This window comes from Octodon degus, unplaced genomic scaffold (genome assembly GCF_000260255.1).
Source record: "Octodon degus isolate 3935 unplaced genomic scaffold, OctDeg1.0 scaffold00195, whole genome shotgun sequence".
NCBI lineage: Eukaryota > Metazoa > Chordata > Mammalia > Rodentia > Octodontidae > Octodon > Octodon degus.
Window position 1 is genome coordinate 428,717 of NW_004524771.1, and position 23,244 is coordinate 451,960.

The following is a 23,244-nucleotide window of genomic DNA, read 5'->3' on the forward strand; positions in this document are numbered from 1 at the left end:
CAGTGTATTATTTGTTGAAAAATAAAAAAAAGAAAAAAAAAGAACAGATCCCAGTTGTTAAGTCTTCCAACTGTTAAAAAAAATATATAAATAAATAAATAAATAAATAAATGCTCAATAAAAGGTGCTGGAATGCTTGGAATAAGTTTATTTGCTGAGTTTGTTTAAATGTATGTATTTTGGGACTAGGGATTGACCTAGAGGCTAATTATGTCCCCAGCCCTTTATTATTGCCATTATTTTCTTTTTTATGTATTTAGTATAGCATCTATAGGGTCTCATTACATGGATCAACTTGTAGTGATCTTTCCTGTTTTTTAGCCGCCCAATCGCTAGAATTACAGGCTTGTGCCACCGTGACCAGTCTTATTCGCCATGGCAGCATGCCCTGGGTGCGAGGCCGGAAATGCTGACCAGGGATCAAACCTCAGGGCCCTGTATCTGCCTAACCAGGTGCTTTAATCCACTGAGATATCTGGCTGGCCCCACCATTATTTTATTTTGAGATACAGTCTCTTCAGGTTGCCTAGGCTGAGCTCAAACTTGTGATCTTCCTACCTTAGCCTAAGGAGAAAGACTTTCTGTGGCTTGTGGAATCAGGGTTTCAGTCCATGGTTCTGTGGTGCCCTTGCATTTGGCCCTGTAGAGAGGCAGTGTACAGCTGCAGGGAGAACCTGGCAGAGGAGCTGTGTCCATCTCAGGGTGCCAGGAAAAGGGGGAGTGGTGAGGGGAGAAGAGGGAGTAAGAAAGGGGAGGAGGAGGAGGTGGAAAGAGGGGCACTGAGGGGAAGGGGTAAAAGAAAGAAAAGCGCCTGTCCTTTGGAATTTTTATGGGCACTTCATTAGGTAGACATGATTGATTAAACCATTGGTCATTGGCGATCAATTCTCCTCTCCCCAGAGGATGAGATAGTGCTGAAAATTTCAGCTCTTTAATTAGGTTCCCTTGGCAACCATCTCTGCCCCTGAAGCTATCCTGGAGCTCCCAGCTGTCAGTCATCTCATTAGCAAACAAAGGGAGTTATAACTGCAAGATTCCCAGGGTATTAGAAACTGTGCCAGGAAAGCAGGCTAAAGACCAACATGTCTGTTTCTTATTATATCGCAGTAACACACCTGTTGTGTGTCAGGCAGTCATCTGGTAGATTGTTATATGTAATCTCAGTTAATGAATTTTTAAATATATTTCAATGAGTGAGTCCCTGACTTACAAACATTGGAGCTGTGAACTTTCACAGATGCAAGAGGCCCTTGCATTACAAACATTTGTAGTAGCTCACATGTCTGCTAGGCATTGTCACAGTTCACTGTACCACGCAATAGTGCGCAGTAGCGCAATGCAGTGCTCAGTCAGAGCCCAGGATGTCCAGAAGCAAGAGGAAAAGCAGTGGTGATGTGGAGGGGACTGCCAGGAAGCACAGAGCAATAACCATGAGAAACAGTGAAAATAATTTAAAGATTGGACAAAGGCAAAATGTAGACATAGCTTAGTCTTTTCATGTAAATTTTTTTTTTGTTTTTTTTTTTATGTTTTAAATTTATGTGCCAAAGGTGTGTAAGATTCACTTTGTTGGACTTATGAATGAATGTGACTTACAGACCAATTTGACTTATGCCTCTTTTTATTTTATTTTTTTGTGGAACCAGGGATTGAACTCAGGCCCTTGTGCTTGCCAGGGAAGCACTTATTCCAGTGAGCCATCTCCCTGGCCCCCCAATTTGACTTATGAACCAATAGAACTCACCTGTAAGCCAGGGGCTTACTGTATCAGGATTACTCTGTGTAGTACAGTTCAGGAGGAAGCCCTTGTAATGGTGAGGAAGGGGAAACTGTAAGCTTCCAGAGGGCCCATGACTGGGCAGTCAGTGCATTGGTGGTAGGTGCTGGAGTTGGGATGCGAGCTGCGTCTCTTTGATGCTAAACTAGGGCTCCCATGGAACAGGAGCACCTTGATGTTTCTGCCAAGGATGTGTGTCCTTTTGATAGCTTGGAAGCTGCAAGAGAGGACTTGGGGTGTTCATAGGAAACTAGAGCAGGGTTTTGTTCATTGGATCAGCAAAGCCTGCTCTGGGCAAAGGACTAACTAGACCAGGCAGGTGCTGAGGGTGCGATGGAACCGTAAGCCTGCTCCATGCTCTACTCGAGACAGGGCCTAACAGAGAAGGCAGGTGCTGCTCAAGCAATCCCATGAGTACCTGCTTGCAAACTGCCCTGGGTGCTTTCCAGGTCTAGGTGCTAGGAGAGACTTGGGGGTGGGGGCCACAAGCTAAGGGACTTAAGGAGATTGAGAGGCAGACAGAGATTTCCAGGGTGTCAGATGTTCTTGCACCGCAAAATGACAATGGATGCGAAATGACCCTTGAAGCAGGAGAGTGCCGTGGCCCCGACCATGGTAAAAACTTTGGAGTTGATCCCATGGCAGCATCAGAAGGGTGTTACAGCCACATCTGCTCAGGAGGCAGAGGCAGGAGAGTCACAAATTCAAGGGTAGCCTGTGTCACTTAAGGAGAACTTGTCTAAAATTTTTTAAAGGAATAGGAATGAGATCAGTGGTAAATGATCCAAAAATGTAGGATTGTTTGGAGGCAGATGTTTCTCACCTTAGTAAATGGCGGAAAACATTCATGTTTTCTTTTTAGTGCACCAGGGGCCTGAACTTAGAACTCTGTGGTTGACATTTCTGAAATGTTAATTTCTTTTCCCCCCCTCAGTACTGGGGATCAAACCCAGGGCCTTCACACTGAGCAACATCACCAGCCCTTTTTATTTTTTTTATTTTTAGACAGTTCTTGCTAAATTGCTAAATTGCCCAAGCAAGGGTCAAATTTGTGATCTTCTAGCCTTGATACCCAGAAAGCTGGGATTACAGGGTTGCTTCATCACACCCAGCTCCATTCTCTTCTTTTAATATTTGGTAGCTTTGGTGTCTGAAACCCTGGCATTCTTGACTAAGTCTTGTCTGCCCTGGGTTCTGAGTCAGCCATCAAGATAGAGAATACTGTTTCAGAATCACTGAATATGATTAAAATAATCTCTCAATTATTTGTCAACTTGTTACACTTGTGGAATTGCTGTTTAAAAATAAATTGGAGCATGTGTTTCCATTTCTCTTAGAGGCAGCGTCGAATGCGCAGAGCTTCTGCCAGTCTGAATGGGAGGATAACTGTTTATACCCTCAGCTCATTCAAAATGCCTCAGATATTTCTAAAGGTTCAGTCTTGGTGGCAGCAGCTGAGAATGCAGAGATAAATAAATAAAAAAGTCACAAGACAAGGCTGACAGGGTTCATCTGTGTTCGTTCACACCCATGACTCACGAGACTTTTGAAGACAGAATTTCGAAGGATAAGCTAGGAGGTGGTGACTGTTTCAAGTGCTGGGCTGAAGCTCTGATCTCCATGCACTTTAGCTAATTGTAAAATAGAGCAATCCTTGTCAATTAAAGTGCAGAAGCAAAATAGTAATATGTAGAGATAGAAATGCATCTGAATAATATCAATGCATACATATGGATAAACTAATGCATGCCTATAATAATGTGTTCAAATATTGGTTAAAAATAAATATTTCCATTTTTCTATCCCAGCTGAATTCCTTTGCAATTAAGAAATAATTTTGCTGGGCTGGGGAGATAGCAGAGAGGTCTAAGTGCCTACCTGGAAAAGCGAGGACCAGGGTTTGATCCCTGGTACTGACTGCATGCTGCGTGTGCTCCAGAACCTCTGTGCCAGCTACCAAAACCAGGCATGGTGGTATGTGCCTATAATCCCAGCACTGGGAAGTCTGAGACAGGAGGATCACTGAGTCTGAGCTGTGTAGCAAGACCCTGTACCAAATCAATAATTAAATAAATATTAGAAAAAATTAATTTGACTGACACTTTTCCACATACTGTATAAGGTGTATTTGTCATATTTTGTATTTGGACTCTACGGAGGGGAGAATCTTATACTCTTGTTAGTCAGATTTCTAGTATTAGCATGAACAGCTGAGAAAATAACTTACAAAGAGACAAGGCTTGTGTTGTTCTTTTGTGTTAGCTGGCTTGTGTGGTTGTCTTAGAGGTTTCAGACTAGGACTGGTTGGTACTGTTGCTTTGTTTTTTAAATACATTTATTTATTTATTTATATTAATTTTATTGAGCAACAAATAGCAATGAGACAGTTTCAAAACCGATCAGTGGGACAGTTTCAAGAATTAATACATATTGTTGTCTTTGTAGTGGTTATTCATAGTACAAGATACAGACATGATATTCTGTCCATATACTATTAGTACAAATCTTTCTTCTCATTGAATTAAGGGAAAGCAGCTGTACATCTATCCTATTTTGAATATACAGATTCAAAATGGTCCTTCACTTATATTCCCTTTTCTTGTGTAGTTTGGTCAGAGATGGGTATTCCATTGCCATTTAAATATTGTAGGTGCATGAATTCAGCAAAATAATCCAATATAGTCCAGTAGTCCATAATAGTAGTGGGTTATCGTAGGACTGGCAATGTCAGAAGTTGTTGACTTGTGCCTTTTACAGCTTAGCATATTAATATGGCTTTACTTTTTAAACCTTGTTTTTATACTTTTCTGCTGGATGGTTAAGATCAAGATAAAGCACGACCTCTATAATAAGAAATGTAACTTTTGTATCTGACAAGGTCAGTCGAATCCCCTCAGGATTTACCCTGAAACCCTGTACCACAGTTTGTAGATCCTTTGTCAGTGTCAGCCACTTGGATGAGTCATGGCCATTGCCAGACAAATTTACTCTCTGTGAAAGGCTGAGAGAACGTTTTCTCTCCGTGTGACTTTCCTTAGGCACACTGATCATCGATCACTTTCCTCTGTGGCCCCATAATCTCCTTGAGGTACTGTTGCTTTGGGCCCATAGTAAGGTACCATATTATGCTGGGGAGCCTGGGAGGCAGCAGGCTGTTTACTTCATGGCAGAGTGTAAGAGAGAGAAAAAAAACATGGGCAGGGTCCCAGTATCCCTTCAAGGGCACTCCTGACACCTGATTCCCCCCAATAGGCCTCACTTCCTAAGGGGTTTTCCACCTTGCAATCGAGCCATGCACTGGGGACCAGGCCTTCAACAAATATCAACATATAAGCTTTTAAGGGACATTTATCCAAAACCTAGCATATCCCCACTTTATGGATGAAGAACAGCGGTTTCTGCAGGTTGAGAGACTTATTCAGTTACCTGGTTGATAAATAGTGGTGGGATTCAAAGTCTAATTTCTTTTCTTCTAGAAGACATGTTCTTAGCAACTGAGCCCTGCTCTGGTGGCCCCAGTGCTGACTTTGCTTCTGTGGCCTCCTTCCCTGGCAGTGCTTCACTTTTATGAAAACAAGCCTTTCATTAAATGTCTCTCTTTCCCATGTCAAAGCTTGATAATCCCATGACTCTCACTATAACCAATCTTGCCACCTTCAGCACCAAGTGTTCCCACTTAAAATGCTACCTTGTTCAAGGAGACCGCCCTGAGTTAAGTGCAGTAACTCTGTTTAGAAGGCATCAACAGAAACCTGCAATTACTGCACACACAGCCTGTCAAGCTCTCGCGAATGCCTCTTAGTTTCCCAGTTGGCTCAATTTTCATAAAAATAATGCAACACAACATTTGACAATGTCAAAAAATGTAGGTAGATTTACCAGGCCACTGACATCTACCTCTGGAGCATTGACATTTATTTCTTTGTAGAAAGGAAATCTTCCTCAATTTCTTCTTGCAGTGTGGGCGTAAGAGTGCACAGAGGTTTGTTTAGTTTTAAACTTTCTTCTGTGGTCTTCACATTTTCTGCAACTGTTTTGCTTTTATAATGAGAAAATAATTTCATTTAAAAAGTTAGTCTAGGGGCCAGCCAGATAGCTCAGCAGATTAAAGCATCTGCTTAGGCAAACTCAGGGGCTGGGAGTTCAGTCCGTGGCCTGCCACGTGTGCCCTGCCCCTGAGGCTCCCTGAGACAGCTATTGCTACTGGGCGTGGTGGTGCATACCTGTAATTCCAGTGCTTGGGAGGCTGAAAACACGAGGATCACTGAGTCTGACTTACATAGTGCGACCATGTAGACCTTGTACTAAATACATAAAAAATAAATAAAGAAAAAAAGAAAAAGTCAGTCTAGTAAGACGAAGTGAATATAAACTGTACACTTGTCTGTCTTCCTCCTTGATCCCGAGGTAGAAGTGTGTGGTGGTTGAGATTGTAGGTTTTGTAAACAAACAGATAAAGCTTAGAATTTTGGCTTATTCAATTGGACAAGTTGCTCACCATCTCTAAGCCTCAATCTACCTACCAGATAGTAAAATGGAAGCAATGACAGCAGCTACCTCCAGGGCGGCTGAGAAGCAGATAGGAGATGGCTGATGCGGGCAAGGCCCTAGCATACTATTGTGAATGCAGATTTTCTGGTTAATCCTGGAGTGTTGCTAGTACTCTGCTGCAAGTTTGGATCTGATTTTAAATATCGTGAAATTTTTGTGTCTGTTCTCTTCTTCCCTACTTTTTCTATTTTATTTTTTGGGTTGAGGTCCAAGTATTCACAGCAGGCTGCACTGGTCAGAGTGTACAGCTTAGCAAGTTCCTGTGTGTGTCTATACCAGTGATAAAGCTTTCAGTGATGAAAACAGCCTGCTGCAGCACACATGCCATAGGTTTGCCACCACTGGCATGTCCTCAAACCACTACCCATATCAAGATATGTAAGCTGTCTAATTCCCCAGCAGGCTCTCCAGGGCCCCAGCCTCCCCCAACCCCCATGGAACTCTATTCTGACTTCTATCACTACAGAATAGTTTTCTTATCCTCAAACTTCCTGTAACTGGCACACACAGCACGAACTCCCTTGTGCCTGGCTGCTTTTGTTGAACATTATGTCTGGGGCACTTCAATGGTTGAGGGTAGCACTAAGGTTGTTTTGTATGGCTGTGTAGAATTCCTATATCTGACTATTATCACAATTTGTTTACTGGTTCATTTGCTGATGGATACTTCATTTATCTTCAGTTTTGAGTCATTATGAAAAATGCTGCTAGTTGCTCTTGTATTATTTTTCTTGAAGATGTAACGATGGCCTTCAGTTGCAGAACTGGAATTTTTCTGGGTCCCACAGTAGACACATGCTTAATTGTAGCAGATTCTCCCAAGTCATTTTTCAAAGCGACTGCACCACTGTCCCATCAGGGCTGCAGTAGCCTTCTAGTTGTTCCTCTATATCTTTAACCACACTGAGTATTATGAATTTTTGTTTTGATTTGTTTTGCCCTCCCCCCCCCCCAGTCCTGGGGATTGACCCAAGGTCACTCTACCACAGAGCTAAATGCTCTTTTTATTTTTATTCTAAGACAGAATCTGGATAAATTGACCAGGCTGGCCTTGTACTTGTGATTCTCCTGCCTCAGCCCCTACCCAACTCCAGTAGCTAGAATTACAGGTGTGTGTGTTTTTTTTTCCTTGTAACAATCCTACAGGCCACACAGTGGTTGTCTCACTGTTGCTTTGCCTCACTTGATGACTGTTAAAGTTGCACACCTGATGTGCTTGTCAGCCATTGGGATGCTATAGAGATCCATTGTTCTCAGTGTGATCCATTCTACCCGGGGAGAAACGGCAGCAGGAATGAGGATAAGATAGACAAGAAGACAAGAGCTGGGTTAGGTGGTGACTTGTCTGCCTGGTTGGTGAAATGAACCCCTGAGCAACAATATGGATGTTTATTTATACCTTGGCAAAGTTAGTAGCACATGTCACAAGGTTGCCTAGTGACTAATAGCAGACATTAACCAGTCAGGATGCTTCACTCAGGATTAAGGTAGCTGTCTGCTTTAGGCACTGAGGCCTAGACCCGATTTCACACATTTGACCAACCAGCTTCCACAGTCCCCAAGAGGATGCCATTGTATCTCGGAATCAGCTTGCTCTTGGGTTATCTGGTGCATAAGTTCAGCAGGATGATGTGTGAGGCATGAGCACATGTGTCCAGGGGGCACTCAGAGGCTCTCCTGTGACAAAGCACCAGTTTAGGGAACGCATTGCAGAACATCTGCTTCTAGCCTCTTCTGCAAACTTTCAAGTTCTTGGTTGTGTTTGAGAGCTGAGCTTGCAAGATAAGATTTAGGTGAGCAACATCTTATGAATTTTAAAAGACACTGAGTGAAATCTTTAGCATCAGTTCAGCTTATATTTCTACGGTCCACCTGGGGGAAAGGAGTCATGTTTGCTGAGCATCCTCCATGTGTACTGAGCACTGATACCACTGGTACACTGTACCCAGCGCTTACATTGTTGCTTTTAATGTTGGTAAGGACTCTGTGCAGGGCGGGGCTTATCTTTCCTTCCTTTTTTAAACAGATGTTGTTGATTAAACCCATGACCTTCAACATCTTAGGCAAGTACTGAACCAAAGAGCTACACCCTCAGCTCTCTCTGTCTCTGCCTGAGCCTCGGCCTCTGCCTCTGTCAGTCTGGGTCTCCGTCTCTGTCTCTGTCTCTCTCATATGCTGAGACAGTTTTGCTAAGTTGCCCTGCTGGCCTTGAACACGTAATTCTCCAGGCTCAGGCTGTCAAGTACTAGGATTACAGGTGTGTATCTCCATATCCAACAGATTGAAATTGTTATACCTCTAGTTCAAGTGAAGAAATTGAGGCTGATGGCCAACAGGAATACCAGCCAGTTATTGAGTGATTTGTGATCAGGATTTGAACAGAGTCTACTTGTCCCCAAAGTTCACAAGCAAAGTAGCAATAGGAGAATCATTTTATTTTCTAGCAACATGCTAGTTAGAAACCTTGATTAGCAAACAACTCATAAATATTTCTCTGAATAGTCACCTCTACTAAGACAATGTTGCAGGAGGAGGCTCTCCAGGGTCTTCCAACAGTGGACCTAGCAAGATTGGGAACTCATTGTCTACCTTACTCCTTCAGACAAGGGGGGATCCCACGTCTTATCTTTCCCATCTTTTCCCCATTGTTGTTCCCCATTGTAGCATTCATTGCAAGAATGCTACTTAGGCTTTGATTCCTTGCAGGGCTTTCTTTTCTCTGATTTCTTTAGAAAGAATCCCCAAATTTTACAGCAATACATGCATTGCATATTATAGAAATTGTGGGAAAATGAAAATTTACCTGTTTCTTTTATCTATTTTTAGTTTTTTAAAATATGTAGTTGATAGGAATGCCACAGTGGTTGTTGTATTGCATATTGTTGTTTCCAAAGTAGTTGCTCAGGTCTGGGGAGATGGCTCAGTAGAATAAGTGCTTCAATGGCAAGCACAAGGGCCTGAGTTCAATCCCTGGTTCAAAAAAAAAAAAAAAAAAAAAAGTAGTTGCTCAGCTTATCAGATATAAGCATGCAAAACTGGCAAAATCAATCAATAAGTAAAAAAATAAAAAAGTTAAGCACTGTTTCTTTCAATAAACCAACAGAAACAGGAGTACAACTCCTATCATATTGTTTTTTGAGATTCTGTATTGTTTCTAATTCTTTTTTATTTTTATTCTCTTTAAAATAAAAAATAAAATAAAAATATAGTTGAGATGCTGGTCTATAGCTTAGTTCTGCAGTGGAAGTAATTTTGGAGGTAATGAATGTGATTTTTTATGGAGCAGTCACACGTCAAAGAAGTACTATGGAGAGCTCACCCAGGAATGAATGTAAACTCGGAGCCACTTGTTCTAAAAGAAGAAAACAACCTTTGTTTTCTTTAGAAATGCAGGACAGAAAAGCAAGAGGCAGGATGTCTAAGAATCCAGTTTCAGCCAGACAGGGTGACTCACAATTTGATCTCAGCGCTCTAGGAGGCTGAGGCAGGAGGATTACAAATTTGAACTCAGTTTGAACAATTTAGTGATATAGTGAGATACTATCTCAAAGTAAAAAATAAATTAAAAAGGCCCGGGGCTGTAACTCAGTGTGAAGGCTCTGGGTTCAACTCCCAGTATCACAATAAATAAACAAATCCAGTTTCCACTTTAGTTTTAGTGACACCTTCATATATGTTTCCAACACTAAGGGCTGCCCCTTAGTGTCTGCAGAATGCAGTGCCCCTATGACATCCTTGCGCCTCTTGGAGACATTTGTTAATGTGGTATGGAGCTATTTCAAAATGATATCATCAGAAGTGACAGAAAATGTGCCCGCTGTATTTTCTCCTTGATACTTGTTTTTCAAATTTTTCAAATTTTCCAAAACATCACATTTTTAATGGCTTCATTCTATTTCGTCAAGTTTCTAAATGATCAGATACCTGCCCCCACCCCCACTGCCGGGAGTTCAGGAGCTCCCACGCTGCCCACGGTTGATGACACAGTAGCACACACACTGATCTTGTGTGTGTGGACGCTGTGTCTTTGACTACAGAAATCTTTGCATCACCCACCAACTGCGGAGCAGCTGTGAGATCTTCACCCTATAGCTCTGTAGTACACGGATACAAATTGTGCCTCTAAGCTCCTACTATGCAGGAGGCTGAGGCAGGAGAATCACTTGATCCCAGGAGTTTGAAGCCAGCTGGATGGGGGGAGGGGAGAGTGAATTCAGCATACTATAGAAATGATAGCCTTGGAGAGTGAATTCAGGAGCCAGACAGCCCACAGTGTGACTTCCTGTCTGTACCTCAATCTCCCTGTCTGTAAAACTGGGGAAGAGAACAGCACTTACTTCACTCTGACTTAATATGTGTCAAGAACTTGATAAACACCAAGCACTCATGTGCCTTTGTTATCTGTCTGGAACCCTGAAAAGTGCATGCTAATTGGGTTAAAAAATGAACTTTTTGGTTTCTTGCACATGTTGCTGACTTAATGTGTGAGGCAGTCTCCCCTGTGGCTACAGGGCCCGGCAGTGTGATGCAGGAATACTGAGACGTGGCTCTCCTCTGCAGTTTGGTTTGTGAGTACCTGCAGGCCTTATAGTTTCATGTTGATCTGCCTGCCTCCCCTTCTAGACGATGAGCTTTTTGGGGGCAAAGACCATGACCTGAGGGTAATAGCAGCTGGTGATGGTCAGTGGTTAGCTCGGGTCAGGCTTGGTGTGAAGCACTTCAGTCCTTGTTTCCTCCTAGTGCCTTCAGAGGCAGGTGCCATCCCCAAAGCTGGCTGCACGCTTGACTCGACAAGCTGAGTGACAGCAGTTTTTCCTGAACTTGCCAGGTCAACGGGTATTTGGGGATGCTGACTCCTGGGTCTCCCTTCTGGGGTTCATTCTTGGGATGGGGGAAGGGCCCAGGAACTGTATTCTTGTCTTGGGTGGCACTTCATAGCAAGCTTCTTCCTGGCCAGCACTGTGAGGCTGCACGACCCTGTTGTCCCAATTCCCTCCTTTGGGTCTTAAGCTTCTTCTCAATCCATCCTGACCTGCCTGCTGCCTGAGATGTTTTGCCCTGTCACCACTAGCCAGGAGAGATGTACATAGGGCTCATTGGTATGCAAGGCCTTTCTGGCTACTTTGCCTTTAATTGAAGCTGAAGAGCTGGCGCATCTCTCAGGGATTTTCCACTTTCCTGGCCCTTGGGGAACTGGCTGGGCACCAGCCTGCCAAGGGCATGAGGATGGCGCAGGGGCACCGAAGCATCTGTCTGTCGGAATTAGGAGCCAACTGCAGTGATGTCTCTAAGCTAAGGTAGAAACTGCATTCTTTCAGCAGCCCTGCTTGTGTTCCTTGTTACCTTTTGCACCCCTGCCTGCCTGTCGCTCTCTTGCCCTCTACTCTCTGGGGAGAGCTTAAATTCAGTGCTCTACCACAGAGCTACACCCAGCCCCCTCCTCTTCTTAGTGAGAACCTAAGGTTGTGTTCTAGAAGGGCCAGCAGGGCCCCTGCCTGAGATTTTTCTTTTTTCTCTTCTCTTTTTGAGACAGGATCTAAGTAGCCCAAGAAGGCTTTGAGCTGACAATCCTCCTGCCTTAGCCTCTGTCTAGTTACTTTTCTGTTATTGCTGAGACAAAATACTGGACACCCTAAGTTAAAGGAGGAGAAGTTTATTTGGTTCACAGTTTGTAGGTTTCAGTACATAATTGGCTGGCAGGGTGGCATGGCAGGATGCTTTGCAGAGGAGAGAGTCCACAGCAGGCAGAAGGCAGTGAAGTAAGCAAGATCTTAGCAGCTCGCTTGCTTGCTTGCTTTCTCTCTCTCTCTCTCTCTCTCTCTCTCTCTTTCTTTCTTTCTTTCTTTTTGTGGTACCAGGTAAGCAGCATCTTTCTTCCCCTTTTATATTCAATCCAGGCTAATGGGTTTAGAATATGCCAAACTAATCAGTGGGCTGATTCATTAATAGCTCATCCTTAATTCCAGCATTATACCCTCTAGACTAAGCCACTTCTGAAAAGCCCCACCTAGGACTACAATGAGGTTTTGGGGGGACATCTAGGTACAAACCATAACACTTTCCGAGGTGCTAGAATTATAAGCTATTGCTTAATTTTTAGCAAAGTAACCTTTGTATATAATTTTCATGGCTCAAAAGTTATAGAGGTAAAATAAAGGCTGCACTGAGCATCCCTAGCCCTTATCACCCCTGTGCACCCCTAGAGGCAATCATTTGGGACATTTGGTGTATCTTAGGTGGCTACTCTGTATCCCTGATAGGCTTGTATATTAGATAAAATTTTAGACGTTATCTACTGGGTATTGCTGTGATAAGCAAGGATTAGCTGGCTTACCTCTTATCCTTAACCTCCCTAAACAGCTAAATTGATCTTTTCAGTTCCTTTATTGGATGATTTAGTAATTTCCAGCAGTATACTGGTATCTATCTTCTTCTTTTATCTTTGTGGGGTGGGATGAAATATACTGTAGTGATCGTGAGGCACATAATCAAAAACTCAAGTCATCACTACCTCTGAAACAGAACAGTGTCAGTGCTTTTAAAACTGCTTCTCACTACCCATGAAACCATGACCCCGACTCTTGCTGTGATCTTTAGAGTTCTCTTTACTTTTGCATGCATGTCAATATTTTGGCTTTCTGCAAATGCAACCACACTCTCTGTAATCTTCTGCATTATACATCTTTCCTTCAATGCTGTTAAGATGCTTTTACTTGGGGAGCTAAACTGCAGCTTGCTCATGGTCGCTGCTATATGATCACGCACTGTTGAGGACCACAGCTTATTTACCTGGTGTGCTGCTGATGGACGTCTGGGTTGTTTCTTGTTCTGCTGTTGTGGGCATCCCGATTCCTATCTCCAGTGTGTGCAGGGGATTCTTCAGGCCCTGTGAGCATAGACTTACCTGGAACACATTTTCCAGTGTGCTTTCCCCTCTTGACTCTGCCCTGTTGACTTGAGTGGAGTGGGCCAGAGACATGGGGACTATCCCAAGTTCCGCAGGTGATTCCACTGTGAGGCTCTACAGCCCATCTTTACCTGTAGCACATCAGCTCTAGATACTATTTCTCAACATGCAAAGGAGCAACACTATCTCAGTCTTGTCCCTTTTCCTCCAAGATTTCTGTGTGTTGCTTAGAAAGAGGTTATAAGGACCTTTTCCCAGGCAAGGTCAAAATACACAGGAGAGGTAAAACAGTGGTCAAGGCATGGGCAGGAACTGATTAAAACAATAGAACAAAGGTACTTTGTGCAAGTACAGCTGAGGAAAACCACAGCAACCCCAAGGGGTTAAACTTTAAATGTCTAAAATAGGTTAAACTTTGAACTTGACTTGCAGCCAGCATGCTACTTAGAAGTTGAAGGGAATTCTCTCCGCCCCCCAACCCAGGGATCTTATAATCACATTTTTTAGGGATTCCCAGCTCATTCTGTTTCTCAACCCTTGTTCCACATTTGCTTGGTGTGCTGGTATCTATCTATCTTCTTTTGCTTCCCAAGGTATCTTGGTTCCAGAGCCTTGGGAAGCCTCTGATTGAAGGCTGCTGGTATCTATCTTTTTTTCTTTTGGGGCTGTGCTCCTAGTTTCTGACTCTATGTATCTGAAATGAGCCCTTGATCGTGCATGTCTAGTAGCTATTTCCCTGTGTTCCTCCAGCCACACTTGAGAATCAGCTGACGGGTCTGAAGTTCTGCCCACACAAACTTACCTGTGTGCCTCCCCTTGGGGATGCAGAGCAGACCAGCTTGGTTCAGTTGTGTGCATCTCTTCCAAAACTCTCTATTGTGTAGCTATGCTGGTAGCTTGAAATAGACCATGGACATGGCAAATGCTACAAAGCAGGACTTCCTCCAACCTCCAGTCAGTTATCATGTGCTCAATCCAACCTATCAGGGATCAGTGGGGGACACTGGGAGAGCATCAGCAAGCTGTGGGGAATCCCTGGCTGTGAAGGCTCAGCATCACCATTGATGGGCTGTTGGTACATGCGGCCTCTTTATTGTGGTTGCTTACAGAGCTTCCATGTATATGGGAGGTAAAGTACATCCTGCATACTGAAAAGAAATTCCTATATCATTTGGCTCCAGTCGTTCCAAAGACTATTCTGGGTTGAGTTAGTACAGGCTGCACAGTCCTTTGCTGAAAGGGACCAGAAGTGTTTTGGATTTCAGGTTTTGGAAGTTTCACATTTACATAATGAGGGCATGAGGATGGAATCCAGGTCTAAACATTAAACTCATTTTTGTTTAATAACACTTTATCCATATAGCTGGAAAGTGATTGTATACACTTTTTTAGTGGTTTTTGTGCATTTAACATAGTTCCACAGTGTGGAATTTTCCACTCACAGCGTCAAGTCACTGCACAGAAAGGTTTGGATTTTGTTATATTTTGCGTTCTGGATTTTGTGGCTAGGCATACTTAGCCCAGTTATTAGTGGTGAACAAAACCAAAGAAACACATCGTATGCTTTTATAGTGATTAACAGAAAATAATGGAGACTCTGAGACTCAATATTTTAAATTGCTTTCTTGCTCCGTGCCTGGGGAACTTTTGCACACTGGTCCAAGATGGCGTCAGGTAGGAATGGAAGTGATGGAAACCCCCAAGTCAAGGAAGGGAATTGAGTTCCTTAGAACGAACTGTGACCAAGATGCCTTGGGAAGCCTGTGTCTACTCTGGTGGAAGGCTGCTGAGGTGGGCTGAGAAGTTACAGGCATTCACCCCCTTTTACCAGGAAATGGCCGACTTGCATGGGACAGGTGGTCATCTGGCACCTTAAACCAAGCTCATTTTAACCCTCAGCCCTATATGGTGACAACACCAAACACCTTTCCACAAGCAAGACACCAGTCATGAATATGTGAAGCCTGCGGTCCTACTGCAATGACCTCTCAGGCATTCATACAGAAGGCAAGCACTTGGCTCCTGGTGACAACCACATATTAAAAAACTCAAAGTGTTGGGACCGGGGTGCAGCTCAGTAGTAAGTGTATGTGCTTATGTGTTAGGCTCTGGGTTTCACCCCAACAGCACAAAAAGCAAAACCAAAACAGCTGACTTTGACGGTGCATACCTTTAATCTTAGCACTCTGGGAAGCTAAGGCTAGAAGAGGGAAAGTTCAAGTCCAGCCTGGGCAATTTAGTGACTTTGTGGTATCCTGTCTCAAAAGGGGGTGGGGCCAAGAGGGGGATGTAGCTCAATGCAAAAGCCCTAGGTTCCATCCTCAGTACCACATAAGTAAATTAATTTTCTTTTAAAAGAGAGTTTCCCCAAAAGGGCCTCCTCTATTAACCCAGGGTACTGGGCTTTCATTTTTTATTTTCATTTATGTATTTGGTACAAGGTCTCACTACCTGGCTTGGACTTGTAGTGATCCTCCTGTTTTCAGCCTCCCCAGTGCTGGGATTACAGGCGTGCACCACCATGCCTGGACTCAATTCACGGCCAGCTCAGGGAGCCCCAGGGGTGGGGCCAGCTCAGCATGCACCACTAGGGTTCAAGCCCTGGTCCCTGTGCTTGCCAAGCAGGAGCTTAGTCCACTGAGCTATCTTGCTGGCCTTTGGGCTTTCATATTTCTTTGGGGAGCAGTTTTTGTCTGTTGAGATTAGTTCTCTTCATAGACAGTGCCATGCTCTGTGTCCAGTTGACTTTTTCTGTTTGGCAGATTCAGAACTCATTGAGATCACATTCTTGCACAGACAGAGAAAGAGAGAGAAAAGATTCTCTTCTGGTTACTGACCCCAGCAATACCCTGAATTTTTCATTTCGGTTGGGTGGAGGGGAATAAGTGTGTGGTGAGAGACTGGCTTGAGTCAAAAGCCCGGATCTATCATCATCTTTAGTGAAACTTCCATCAGTACCTTGACCTGTGAAAGACACTTTCCACCTTTCTCTGAACTGAAAGAAGGGTGGCCCTGGGTAGCACGGCAGGGGCTTTGTACCTTCAGGTGTGCCTCTGGAGCACAATAGCCCTGTGTTTCTTCTGGTGGACTGGCAGGGTCAGGCCTGGGGCACTCCCCGGGCTCTGCTGCAACTGGCCTTGTCTACACATCAGTGTTTCCTGTTTCTAAATCATAAGTGTGTCTGGATATGTAAATTGATCCTAACTTTGCTTTTCATCTCTTTGCAGTGAAATGCGAAATGGAAGACCAAGAGGTACCTGGAGCCAAGACCACATCTCACATCCCCTTAGCCACTCTTGGTATCTTTTGTCATCCAGGCATAAGTGGCCTGTGCACACAAGGAAAATGTCCACACTGTGTTTTCTCTATCATTTCTTTAAAGATTGTGTGCATATGAAAACAGAATCTTTTCCCACAAGACAGGATTTGTTACAAACATATATTAGTGCAAATAGTTTAGAAAGATACTAGTCTTAAATTTCGTTATCCCCAAGTTATCCTTTCATTGAGGTATTCTTCAGTGCTTAGATGTAACCTTCTAAGCCAATTATTCTTAAAACCCTAATTGCAAGAGATGAAGTGCTGTTGCTATCAGTTTCCCCACTTTTGCAAGATCTGTATTTTATGTGTCAAATCTGTTGTGTTTTCTTTTGCAGGAATGGAACCCAGGCTTTGTGGTGTATGATAGGCAAGAGTTCCACCACTGAACCACACACATCTTAGCTCAAGTGGGACATCTGAACCCATCAGGCACTAAGAATTGTTGCTGTCTAGGTCCCACAGTATTCTAGAAAGTCCCTGCTTTTGGGGTAAATTAACTCACGACTCTCACTTGTGCTGTGGTTTGCAGGGAGGCAGCACTCTCTCATTCATAGTGTCAGACTCAGCCAAAAGCCTGGAAGCAGTATGGGGTTGTTTCGACAGGCTACCACACATCTTAAGTAAATAGTAAAGCCTTTATTTTTTGTGTTAAGAACAGCATTTTGAAAATAAACCTATCTGCTCATGCTTAACAACCTTTTAAATTTGTAATATTTATATACAGTCATGTATGGTACACATTGATTGTCTTAAAATTTCTGAATGATTTTCTTTATAAGTATGCAAGTCAGCCAGGGGAAGATAAAGGTACATTATAAAACACACATTAATACATTTAATAAATATATATTATCTATCAAAAATGAGCCTTAGCTCTGTATCAATTAATAAAAAGCACCTGCTGAGAACTCCCCGAAGCTGGTATAATCACTGCACCCCTGGATTATAAAAGCCACCATGCCCTCTTTTAGTGTGGGGTTCAGCCCAAAGTCTTCAACTCAGCCTGCAACAACCCAGCCTGCACTTGTTCAGGGACCCTGACCCCATATCTCTGTGCTAAAACAAAACAGACAAAATACAAAATAACCACTAGACACCCTGCTTCCAACAGCTGGCTCTTAATCCTGGAAACACTCGAGATAGACAGGGCTCCCCAGATTGTAAGTTCTTGGAACTTGGTTCCTCACTTCCACCCTCAATGTCCAGTGGAGAAATCCAGGCTGCAACTTTTCTATTAAAAGAGGCAATAGGAGCGGCTGTTATAGTCCCAAAGCGGTGTTACTAACAAGACATGGAAAAATTTGTGCTTACAAGGAGGGATTATTCAGACGCTGTCCTTCCAGGTCATTTTCCCCAAGTAAGCCTTATTTACATACACAGATCTGAAACAGAGGTACTGATCTTAACCCTTGTTCTCTAGGAAGCTGGACGCCAGCCTCTGGGGGAAGCCGCCTCTTGGTGCTTTGAGTGAACCCATTAGGAAAATAGCACATTTCCCACCTTTTCCACGTTGGCCTCCATCCTCAGAGCATACAGCCCACCTTGGACCTTAAAGCCAAAAGAAAACAAAACCTAGAAGCACTAACCTACAGAGATTTAAAAGCAAAAAGAGAAAGAGAAATGGTCTCATCATTATAAGTGAGGTTTCCCAAGGCTCAGAGATGGTTGTTTTTATGGTGTGGAAATGCTGCGGTTCACAGGTAGCCATTTATACAGTGCTCACCTTATACGTGTGGACAACAAAGAACTCAGAGACCTGATCAATCGTGTGAAATCCTCCCTTCTGCAAGGGGGGCTTTTGCAGACCGAGTCATTGATGGTATCAGAAAGCTCCAAAGGACTCCAGAGAGCAGGGGTGAGCAACCATTTCCTGGCATGAGAATGTGCAATGTTGTCGTTTTCCCAACAGACTGCACTAAGGGGGTCAGAGACTTCTTTATTTGCAGAATGCTGGGTCTGCATGCATTTGTCCCAGCCCCAGCCCCAGCCCCACCCCAGGCCTTGGCTCCTTCCTTTGCCACCTCCCCAAAAGTCCATTTTCAGCCCACCCAATGGTGGTCCTTGAGCAGAGAGGACCAGATCAGATTCTCTAGAAGCAAAGCACATGCTATGGGTGGGGTTGGCACTTCTGGGAAGCTCAGGAAGGGGGACATTTTGGTGTCATGCTCTTGTCTCCATGCTTGGTAATGTAAGGAAATGTAGGCACTATAAGGGAAATTTACACATAGGGCTGGCCAAATGGCTAGCTTCACCTCCCCAGGGCTCCGCAAGGACAGGTAGGGGGCCAGGAGGGGACACAGTAGAGACTAGGGCCTCAAGACAAATCAGGTTTATTAAAACATAATCAGCTCAGAAGCACTGACTTATGAAGAGGTCAGTTTCCCCCACCTCCACCCTCACCCACACCCCAACACTAACCTTTTTCATTTTCTTTAAAGGTTAAAGGCTTATGGGTAGTTTTATAGAAAAAGCAATGCAGTAATTAGAGTCAATGCAAAAGGCCCCATCCTCACCGATACATTCCATGTGTCAGGTTAAAACTATTCGCTCTGACTCGTTGCTAGCATTATGCTGGCCAAACAGTGCAGAGAATGTGGGGGCTTTCAATGGCTGGGATGTTGGAAATGCCAAGTAACAAAAGAATGACTCGCTTAGGACAGATGGAAACCATGACAGAAACAATGGGCTTTGAAGAGAGAGCCATTCTCATGAAACCTACTGAAAAGCAAAAGAAAAATATCCCCCGCCTTCTCCCAAAGCAGCAAAAAACTCTAATGGGATTCACTCCACCCGAGAACTTTCCCCTGATCCACAGAAAAGACCCAAGAAGTCACTGCTTGTAGGCAGCAGGACGTTGTCTCTCCATCCTGGGACTCCAGGAAGCCCTGCTGTGGGACATCAGCGTGGGAAATCTGCCATGGCACTGGCCTTCCACTCTGGCTCTTGGAGGGGCTTCCAGCCCATGGCTCCACTTGAGCTTCTGGAACAAACAAGGGCTACAACTGGGAAAGGGACACCCATAAGTGCAGGAAGCAGGAGGGACTGTGGCTCCACCACTCTTGAATATTCTAGGGCTCCACACAAAAGGGGGCAGGATGGCTTTCTTGTCATGGGCACCAGAACGAGAGACGATGGTCACTTCAACACCCAGAGGGCCTCTCCTCTTTGGCACGTTCCAGGTTCCTACACCCCTTCTGATTACAAAGCTGCCCCATGATTTACCTTAGAATCACACCCACAGCATCTTAACTCCCCAAAACATGCAAACCACCAGCCAAGCCAGGGAAAAGAAGCCTCTATAGTCATCTTAATGACACAGTGATCCCCAGGAGGTGGCCTGTGTCTGGCACTTGCTAGGGAGGTGACAGGCTGTCCCACACCCTCTACATAGCCAGCATCAGCCAGGCCCACGAGCTGTGAATTCAGTTCTGTTCTACCCCCAGATGGTGAAACAGCCTTGCCAGCCACATTTCCCAGGGAGCCTAATACTATTTGCAGTGAGCTCTGTTTTAGTTTGCAGGGACCAAGGTTGCTGTGGCACTAGGTATCTGTGTGTGTGTGTGTGGCAGAGGAGGGCAGGGAGGGCAGTCGGTGTTAGCTTTTCAGTTCATCAGTGTTCACATTTACACAAAAGCCCCTCGGCAGGGATTTCCAACTCTCCTGGCTGTGAGGCGGCCTCGCTCAGCTACTGTTACTGATTTCTCCCTCAAGAAAGACACGGCCAGGGAATGGAATTGGTAAGAGAGATTCTTATTCTCTGGAACTTAAAGTTGTTCACCAGAGGTGTCTTCCAGTGTGAGTTGGCGGAGCAGTTGGGATCTGGAATAACACATAAGGATAACACACTGAGAACTCAACGTCAACATCAGACACTGATTCGTTCACAACGTGCTAAGGATAAGCTACCTTGCTCTTACCGAGATGGGCTGAATAGTTCCCAAAGAAAGCAGCAACCATGGAACGCCACGCTGCTCTGGGTTCTGGGAGGCTACCTCCCTTGTATGCAGTCATTCCCTCTATGCACGGGCTTCTTTACCCTCTAGGCTTTGGTGCTTTCACCCACACTGACCTTAAATGAATCAGGAGAGCTAAGAGTGACAGATGAGGACCTTTCTAACCATATTTATTATATTGCCCAGGCTGAATGCTTGTGAATTAGGCTTTTCTTGGCTCTGGACAATAAACAGCACAGTGAATGGTAGGGGATTTTAAGAATACAAATCTTAGCTCTTTTGATATTTAAGCATTTTCCAAGCCAATGCAAACTGAGGCCTAGTGGACCATTCGCAAGCCAGAAAAGCTGAAGTTCCCTCCAGAGATCAAAGACCATCCCTGACTTCATTTAAAAAAAAATCAAAAATCAAAAATTGCTCAGGTTGAATATGGAATTGGCACATGAAATAAAGAATGGAAATTCAGTTTACACATGTAACCAGCTCATGTGTTGTTTCCGAGAGAAGCACATAGCTGTGTTTAGAAATTAAATGTGGGAATGGGTGCATTTTAGAATTATTGGCAAAACAAAATAATGTCCTTCCATAGAGGCAAAACAGAAAGGATGGTGATTCTCCTGATGGTCTGTTTGGCATCAGATAGTAAACCCGATTTTATGTTTAAAGAGTCAAAGGTAATCTCTTTGATTTCTATGATGTCTCTTAGGAGTTGGGGTGGGACAACCCCTGCTCACTTATAGCATGAGGATAGAGTGGAGACCAAGAAATTTAACCTAGGTTGGACGTTAGCAAAATCTGCCAGGAGTACTTCACACTGTAGGTGTTTCCTTTAAGTCATTTCCCAGGGAGAGGGTTGGGGCACTGTATTAAGGAAAGCCAAACAACTCACTGGGCGAAGAGCCCCTAGAAACACATACTCTTCCTGAGGAATCTACAGATAGCTAAGTACTTATAGGTAGGTTTTCTGTGAGTGCAGAAAGGGGTAGGAGCAAAGAAGAAAATGGAAGCATTGCATGCATTTGGCTGCAAGGGATGTCGACTTGAGCCGCTCTCTCCGCAGGCCATGGGAGCAGCCTCCACAGGACGTGTGGCCCTGTCACAGCTGCTCCCCACGGTGTGCTCTTGGGCTTACTGCCCAGCATCACATCTTGATACTTACAGTCCCACCGTTGAGCACAACGGCCATCTCGGTTGGCTGATACACGTTGCTTCTAAACGGAGCGCTGGGTCTGTTTCCCAAGCCACTGCTGGGTTTTTTCCCCAAGCTGCCACTGGATCTTTTTCCTAAGCTGCCATTGGAAAATCCTGCTGTTCGGAGAGCTGGGGAAGAGAGGGAGGAATAAAAGGAGGGAGCGGGAGGGAGAGGTTGGCAATAGGACAACACCAAAAAAGAGACATGGTTTTGTTTTCTTCCTCTGCATCAACAAGGCACTCCGGGCACCCCCACCCAGCCGGTGGCTCCTCCCCTTTGTCACAAGCCTGATTCAAAACAAAAATCACAAAGGCGCTTTGTTCTGAGGCTCTCTAGGAGTCTGACCCATCTCAGTGGGGCTGTGAAGTTTGTAGAGTCCAGGGTGCCTGTAGCTTGCAGCGGGAGGGAGGAGGCCCAGGGTCTAAGCCAGCCGTGGCAAACCTTTTAAGAACTTTCAGTGGCATCAAAGAGTCTGCTGTGGTGCTAGTACCCATAGGTTCGCCACCATTGGCTAGACCCTCCCCGCACACAGATCCTGCAGGCTATAGCAGCCTTAAGGGCTCCTCTGACAAAAGAGCTCCCCTCCTCCTCCCTATAAACTGCTACTCCCAAGTCACCACCAAACGTTCAGAATTTGGCACTGCTTCTGGATACACACAGAGGTGGCAATGGCTAAGAATACAGACATCAAGCACACAATAGCACCTGTCATGATGGCAAAGTGGCCATCCACAGGCAGTCCACAGGCACGTAGGGATATGCCCAAGCAGGAATAAAAGGGCAGCCTGCCACATTCATACAAAAGTAAGTCAGCACTTTTTCCTTGAAAATGTAGGTAAGCGGTGTTTCATTTTTGCTGTATAAGTTTCCTGTTTTGTAAAGAAAAACTGAAAAGACATGGAGGAACATTAGATGCTTATTCCTAAGTCAAAGAAGCCAGTCTATAAAAGCTTATAATGCATAACTCCAGCTACACAGCTTCTGGAAAAGGCAGGGCTATAGAGACAGTAAAAGAAGAGTGGTTGTCAGGGGTTGGAGCATGGGTAGGGATGAACAAGAGGACAGGGTAGTTAGGGAAGCAAAACTATTCTGTATGATACTAAACTGGATACAATCACAATGTACTTGTCAAAACCGATACAACTGTACAAGACAAAAATGTGACCACTGATGAAAATACAGACTTGATGCCAGCACTGAAAGAAGAAGAGGACTTTGGGTAAAAGTAATGTACTAATATTGATTGATCAGCTGCAACAAATATATAACTAATGCAGAGGAAACTCCGTGTGCATGGGGTGGTGGGAACTTCTTGGGATTCCTGTTTAATTTTTGTTGCCGTTATTCTGGGAATGAACTCAAGGTTTCTATGCATGCTAGGCAAGTACTCTATCACTGTGCTATATATATATTTTTTTAGCAGTTTTTTTACAATTAAGTTTATAATCTTTGTGCATTAGCCTCCTGAGTAGCAGGGATTACAGTTGTGTGCCACCATGCCAAGCAACTATTTGATAAACTTCTCTAAACCACTATCATCATC

General features: G+C 44.2%; 2 protein-coding genes across 4 annotated transcripts in view; one reads left to right on the forward strand and one right to left on the reverse strand.

The window, feature by feature from the left end:
- The window catches only part of Iqck (IQ motif containing K), a 145,040-nt gene extending 127,702 nt beyond the window's left edge, over positions 1–17,338 (forward strand). For both annotated transcript variants that reach the window (XM_023704371.1, XM_023704372.1), the window contains one exon: positions 16,463–17,338. In XM_023704371.1, coding sequence (XP_023560139.1) covers positions 16,463–16,632 — 170 coding nt within the window. In that variant the 3' untranslated portion in view covers positions 16,633–17,338. The remainder of the gene's footprint in view (positions 1–16,462) is intronic.
- Positions 17,339–18,542: 1,204 nt separating this feature from the next.
- The window catches only part of Gprc5b (G protein-coupled receptor class C group 5 member B), a 22,861-nt gene continuing 18,159 nt past the window's right edge, over positions 18,543–23,244 (reverse strand). Inside the window, exons 3-4 of one of the 2 annotated variants that reach the window (XM_023704370.1) lie at positions 21,669–21,829; positions 18,543–20,375 (exon numbers count right to left, since the gene is read on the reverse strand). In XM_023704370.1, the coding sequence (XP_023560138.1) occupies positions 20,331–20,375; positions 21,669–21,829 (206 nt within the window). In that variant the 3' untranslated portion in view covers positions 18,543–20,330. The remainder of the gene's footprint in view (positions 20,376–21,668; positions 21,830–23,244) is intronic. The other variant, XM_004644211.2, reaches the window with a different exon arrangement.